The 6,645-nt window shown below is 41.0% G+C and overlaps 1 protein-coding gene across 5 annotated transcripts; it reads right to left on the reverse strand.

Moving 5' to 3' along the window:
* Window positions 1-112: 112 nt before the first annotated feature.
* Window positions 113-5,966, reverse strand: LOC147870380 (transcription-associated protein 1-like). Of its 5 annotated transcripts, XR_015533488.1 has the most exons (6): window positions 5,749-5,963; window positions 5,065-5,601; window positions 4,481-4,566; window positions 3,784-4,210; window positions 3,482-3,687; window positions 113-565 (listed from the first exon to the last, which is right to left on the reverse strand). XR_015533488.1 is itself a non-coding variant. In XM_087342290.1 (5 exons), the coding sequence occupies exons 2-5, from the start codon at window positions 5,075-5,077 to the stop codon at window positions 3,631-3,633; spliced, it is 333 nt and encodes a 110-aa protein (XP_087198416.1). In that variant the 5' UTR covers window positions 5,078-5,601; window positions 5,749-5,960; the 3' UTR covers window positions 2,536-3,630. The 5 variants fall into 5 exon arrangements, 2 of the variants coding, with proteins under 2 accessions (XP_087198416.1, XP_087198417.1); XR_015533487.1 differs by lacking the exon at window positions 113-565 and having other exon boundaries at window positions 2,536-3,687; window positions 5,697-5,966; XR_015533486.1 differs by lacking the exon at window positions 113-565 and having other exon boundaries at window positions 2,536-3,687.
* Between the last annotated feature and the right edge of the window lie 679 nt (window positions 5,967-6,645).

Below are 6,645 nucleotides of genomic sequence, written 5' to 3' on the forward strand. Positions count from 1 at the left end.
GCGTTAGAATTATTGTTCAGAATACAAACCCCACTTCTTAGCATCGACATATTTTTATTAAGATTCTGGGCCACGAAACACGTTTAATTCATTTAAAATTGTAAAAAGTTAATTGCCTACTGGAATATTCTTTTATTATAAATGTTGCCGTTAACAAACAGAAGTCAATCTAATGTTACTTGAAATTGTGTTAAAAAAGTTTAATTCTCTTACCCGAGTTCACAAATGCAGATGAAAACGTTAAATGTGATGAACAACAATATTTATAATTAGGAATCCCTTACCTCAAACTTTGTTCAATTGTAGGAGACCACGACGACCACGGGCAAAGATCAGTTTAATCAAAATTAAAATGGAGAGAGTGGAGGGCGGTTTCACAGATTTCTTAATAATTCTTATATAAGATAAGAACTTGTGATATTCTATATTAGTAAGAATTACCACAAACAACATATTCCCTCCACCTAACATTTACCTGGGCAATACTCATTACAGCTGAATCTAAACGGTGACAAGCCGCTGCATCCAGTCTGTACAAAAAGTCATTATTTCACGGTCACCAACTCTGAAATGACAAATGTTCGTGTAAAAGACAGATCAATGAAAATGTCACCTTATATTTTAAACTGCGACAGTAGCTCAGTCTCTTCTGTGGAAGGAAGCAATCTTGGATGAAGATAAGTGCAAAATTCCTCTGACAGCATAGCCGAGTTTCCAGGAAATTCCAAAGTGCAATGGCCGTGACATTCCACATGAAACCAGATTCATTCAGAATGGAGTTGCCTCTTTCCACATCCTACGTCATTAGGAACCCTGCATATTCCAAACTGCATCACAACACTGATATTTAAACACCGCAACCTATCTGCTGTCACACCACAGCGACCAGAATGGCATATCCAGATCACATCAGGCGTTATGAGTAAAGGTGACGATTCTGAAGAAAAAGTAACACACACATCGCGAAGACAAGTTTACTGCAATTACTGTCATCATCATTATTGCCATCTTCTTCTTCCAAACACCTGATCTGCCATATGCAACTTCCATGCTCATTCTTTTCCTTTCTGACTGCCTCACTAGAATCGTAACAAACTGGTAATATTACCAACTACAAAACATCAGTGCCTTCCTGGACAAACACGTATTAGCTAGTTTTAACACTTTTCTTAGTATTCAAATTGAGCCGAGTTGTTTTGTAACGATTACGAGGACAAACAAGACCTCAAAACAATGTAGAAATACACGAATTCTGTCGGACAATGTACAAACGTTCTAGGCTACGCTTCAGCAAGTTGTCAAATGTCACTTTCATAAATTACAAAGGGACCCTTTTCCCCCGCCCAGTAATGTATCCAACGCAACGAATTATGGTCGTATCACGTAGGAAGATGGTGGGGACAAACGAAGTCAAATCAGACGACAAAACGATGAAGTAAAGCAAACGCGAAAAGCCGTTCAATATGACCTTCGTGACTGTGTGTTCGTAAATAATTTGTTTCGGCTACGGTAAACAAATGATCATTTCCTTGTTAACCAAAGCAACGCGCCATTCATTACGCTAAACTACGTTCAATTTTTCTGCTACCCTTTTTAAAACAATCCGCACACCTATGCCCACATCTTGGGGCAGATTTTTATTCAAAGTCTTGGTTACTCGTATGGTCACATTTCCAGCAATTACAGAAGCAGCAGTTTGCCAGAAGACAACTGCCTGCCTTCTCTCTCTCGCTCCACACCCAATTCACATAACATGATGGAAGGATGACTGTAAGTGCCAAAGAAACTGGCAGGGTGCTGGGGCCACCAACCCGGTCGCAAATACTTAGACATTCTGTACTGTGGACGTGGGGATTCCCCACTAAGTAAAGGAGAGCCACCAAAAATTTCTTACTTTGAGGAAACATCTCTCCATGACACCAGCAGCAGCACTCTCAATGTAACAACTTTAACAAGTAGAAACACAACAAAATAAAGAAAGCAATTCTACAAAACAATATTTTGTATCTGACATTACGTCAATAAACAGTTTTACGAGATGAGTTTTAGTGCACGCTGATTACTGAATTGACAGCATGTCTACACGAGAATTTCTGATTGTGGTCACAATGTTTATTAATATCCCGGGACCCCTTCAACATCGTGATCGTATGTTGATTGACTACCCAATAACAAGATCAATAAAACGTGCAACAAACAAAGCTACGTTCTACCTCCAAGAATCATACGCAAAGGAATCTTCACTCACAGACAGCTCAAACACTCTAATATTTTAATCCTGCAAAAGAGCTGTACCACTTAAAGTCCTCTCCCTTCCATTTCAGCGCGGATTCTTACAGTAGTAGTTCTAGAAATGAAAGGAGGGGAGACACGGGTTTCGTATTGTATGCATTTCCTTCCTGATTTCTGCCCTCTAAAAAAAATAACTGAGGGTTTTAGTGGGTGCGATATGGGAGCCCAAGATGAGAGGAAGGAGGGGTTATGTAAAAATATATTTATGAGGGAGCAGCCAAGGTGGTCAACGAACACCAAACAGACATCATATATCATTTCATTTCCAGGTCAACAATCTTTAACCAAACTAAATGGTCAATAACTTCGGCCTGTCTCTCTCTCACACACACAAAAACACAATCTCTACATTCTTCCTATAAACAATCTGACTGACAACACTAACAAATTAGTCTTTCGTAAGCCAAGAACTCTTCACAACCATTTTACAGACATAAAATAACAATCCTGACAAACACCAGCACTGGTACATTGTGACCCACATAAGTGGCACTGCATATCTGTACTTGGTTCCAACCAACCACACCACTCCTCGATCCTAATGCAAATCCCCTTACCCCACCACCAACCACGGAATATACCAGAAGTAATACTGAGCCTCATCACATGTCCATGAGACTGACACCTGACAACTCTCAACTTATGGTTAAGTGTCAAATAAATGGAACCTCTGACAGTCATCTCCATTTTTGCAAGCAAATCCAAATTCATAACGAACACCACACCACAAACTTACAAGTTCTGTAACCGATCCCCTTGCTCAACACAGGATACTCTAAACTTAAGCACAAGAACAGAAAATATCCCGGCAGCTCCGCTAACTGTGCACAAAACTAAATTACTTCCACTGGCAAATGCTCACTTATTAATTAGTAAACAGACCACATTAAAGGCTCCTCAGCACTGCACACATCTCACATGTAACAAAACCTTATCACAAATAGTCACCACCCTCGTCTAAAAAGGATAAATAAACCTCACATTCTGATATCCTATGAACAATATCATGAATGCCTCTAGCGTACCACAGATACTGCAATAATGCCAATCCCTCACCACATTTACGTCTTTCAACATATCAACTCTCACACTTACAGTCACAACATCTAAAGTACCTAATAAAATTGGACAGACTCATCTCTCTCACACAACAACCACATCAAATACATTCTAATGCTCATGTACTCACACAACGAATGCCTGGTTCAGACCGATATCAGTCTCTTGCGGATACGAGGTTCCTTCTTTGTCCCAGCAGGTTTAATCTTCTGACATCAAGTCGGTCTGCCAACTGTTGCCGCACGTACTTCAACGCTTCTCTGGCTGGCAGTACGCGGGTCACGTGGTGCTCAGTAGAATCTGAAGGATCATTCTGTTTCTCGTAATCTGCTACTCCTAGAAAGAGAAAATACATTCACATTCAAGAAATCAAGACATCACACTCTTCTAAGAACACACAGTTTAACTTCACCAAGCAGTTAACACTCCCACCTTAGCCAATGAACAAGCACCTTCCATTTTCAGAAGACAAATTCTGTCAAGTTCATTACAAACCCATTCACAAGTTAACTTTAAATACGGGTCACAACCAGCGACCTGACAAATTCTTAACTCCCTCGCTCACAGATTCATACTGGAGCCTTTCTTTCCTCCTCCCCAGCAAATTTAAAACATTCGCCAAGTGGGCCATTATTCCACACGTCATAATACTGCAACTACAAACTCTACAACTCACACACGTCACGTCAGTCCCACGCAACTTCCGTTGCCACTGATTCAGTGGATATTTAACGAACAGTTCGCTTGCCGTCTGTTTGGAGCCGAGGTGTCCCGGCTTACACGGCTCCCTCTCCTCGTGCCCCATTATGACAGCGAGGGAGTCTGTAAGCACCAGTCGGTCCATGCCCTTCAGGTTCGCCTGTTTTGATGTCATGGAGAAAGGACGTAAATGAAAGATTAAGAAATGGCAAGCCACTACAACACAGCCAACATCTGTAGCACTTCTACTACTAAGGTGAATTCAACCGACAAGGGGCAAGAGGTAGCCGTATCAATTAGATTTATTTTCCATATCACCATCAGTAATGCCACTTTATAATGCCTTCTGGAAGCAAAGGTGGAAGCTTCACCGTCAGTAATATAAATTGTTTCAATGTTGAACAATCTAAATTTATAAAACTGAACTCACCAGCTTCCTGTGATATCGCCACCATTGTGTAGTGACACACAAGGAACACCGTCGTAACTCTTTCATGGCTGCAGCAACAAACACTCCTACCAACATACACAACAGGCCTTACTGGCTGTTCCAGATATAAAGCAGACGCTTTCAACCAGTTCATATACTAAATGTGGTTTTAAGAGAGATTTCAGGTTCTCACAGTGGTCTTTGAGTTCTAACACCACTTGGACTTACAGAAAACCAACACCGATTATGGTTTTCAAACATTTAATGGTTCGCTATATCAGCTGAAGTTATCCTTGTGACTAAGCGCAATGCCATGAGGCAGTGGGAGCATGGAGGTAAACTCCATGCATTCTCAATTATAGAACTATGTGGAGGTCAGCCTCAAAATGTGGTTCCTTAAACTGCAAAGAAAAATCACGTTCTTCATTGTTTCTTTGTAGTCTCAATAGAAGAAATAGACAAGTTCTTTATTTCATTAAAACCATTTGCTACTTTTCAGGACAAAAGGTCTTCTTCCTTCAATAATGGCATTGTAATTCAGAAAAGAAGTTTATTAAACAATTTACTCAAATGGATGAACTTACCTGTGACTGCCATCTGGTGAGTGGCTCTGGCTTGCTTGTCCTGCAATCTGTACGGAATCCCATGGACTGCGGAGATCTCCACATGTGGATCATCAATCACAATGAGTACAGATAATTACACTCACATCCTAATGTTCAATGGTCACAGCAGTGGCCAATGCAGTAGCTGCTTCCTAAATCAGCAACTGATGTACGAGGGACAGAGCAAATGGGAAATCTGGGTTTATGATATGACAAAGAAATAAATTACTTGTAGAAGCCTCCTGGTACTGGCAGGATACTAAACCCAAACTAATTGTGATACAGCCTCTAACAGGCTCACTGTACCAGTAAATAATGAGCTACTGAATTTCCACATGCAAGTCACAAAAACTGAGGCTGCCACTACGTGTCTGTGGGTCATCCCAACCGCATCGCCTGATGAATTGTGTCCATCATGCACAATGGTCATGTCAGCTACCGGAGCAAAGTCTTGCTACCTCCGTATTAATGATGCGTAACGGCTGAAGTATCCCATATGCTTGCATTCACGCCTGCCTGAAACAAAACCATGTACAGAAATAAACATCCGCATTGAGAGACCAGTATTAATTCTTACTACGAAGGCACTCTACACCACATTAATAACCTACTGGCAACTAATCCGGCCTTTCGTGCAACCAAAATATTTCCCACTTTACGTACTTCACACAGGAGAAAGATGACAAACATCAGTTCAAATAAACTTGCAAGCATTGGAAATATAAGAGAGTAAAGCTGCACTCGACTGGCCATGCATCCTACCATCACGCCGTCCGAAGTAAACAATACCAGCAGAGGAGCTGCGCCATTTTCTCGCGCGCAGGGACGGCAACGTCTGAAAAACAGCGAACACATCCCGCAACCGCCGGAGCACGAGGGATATTCAATGATCATTATGTGCGCACCCTGACGAACTGTCCTGTCATCTACCGACAATACCCCTGAGGTACATGCCCAACCGCGAACACTACACGGCACTGCCGAACAAAATGCTGCCTGAAATACCACTCCACAGTTTGTAAACTTATAAGCACCTGAAACGTAATTAAAGCCCTTCTGCCTTCTTGTCCACATGAAGTATTGTGGTTGTTATCAGGAATACAAAATATATTTGTGATTACATAAACTTTACATCAGGTACCCATCATATATGAGTTTGTTGTAAATGTAAACTGTGCTGTAGTTCACTGAAACATAATATAAAATATTCTCTTTAGCACCACTTTAAAGAAACAATATTATGCCTCCTTTTTTTGGGAACCAGGAATCTGACCATCTCCTCACTGCGGTAAATTTTGCCTGACTGTTCCTCCCTCCAAGCAGCTGAGTAACCACGATCCAAACTTTCCGGTCTTATCGCGTTCCCTCAGTACTAATCTACACTTACCCACATGCTCCTGCCATCCTAAAGTGAACTGCGTTAATTTGTATTTTGGCTGCAATGTACCAGAGTAATAAGCATTTGTATAATCCATTTTCATCAAAATATTCTTTGCATTACGGCAAACCTGACACTATTTTAAATGAAGTTATTATAGAATCCCTTGACATTTTAGATTT

This window comes from Zootermopsis nevadensis, unplaced genomic scaffold (assembly GCF_977971745.1).
Source record: "Zootermopsis nevadensis isolate Lab colony 2312 unplaced genomic scaffold, Znev_1.0 Znev_ptg000297l, whole genome shotgun sequence".
NCBI lineage: Eukaryota > Metazoa > Arthropoda > Insecta > Blattodea > Termopsidae > Zootermopsis > Zootermopsis nevadensis.

What these genes read in the sequence shown, in the direction of transcription:
- LOC147870380 (XM_087342290.1), bottom strand. An exon ending in GGCGATATCACAGGAAGCTG is followed by an intron (nt 4,211 to 4,480) that starts GTGAGTTCAGTT and finishes ACATCAAAACAG; the next exon opens with GCGAACCTGAAGGGCATGGA. An exon ending in GTGGGACTGACGTGACGTGT is followed by an intron (nt 3,682 to 4,027) that starts GTGAGTTGTAGA and finishes TTCTAGGAGTAG; the next exon opens with CAGATTACGAGAAACAGAAT.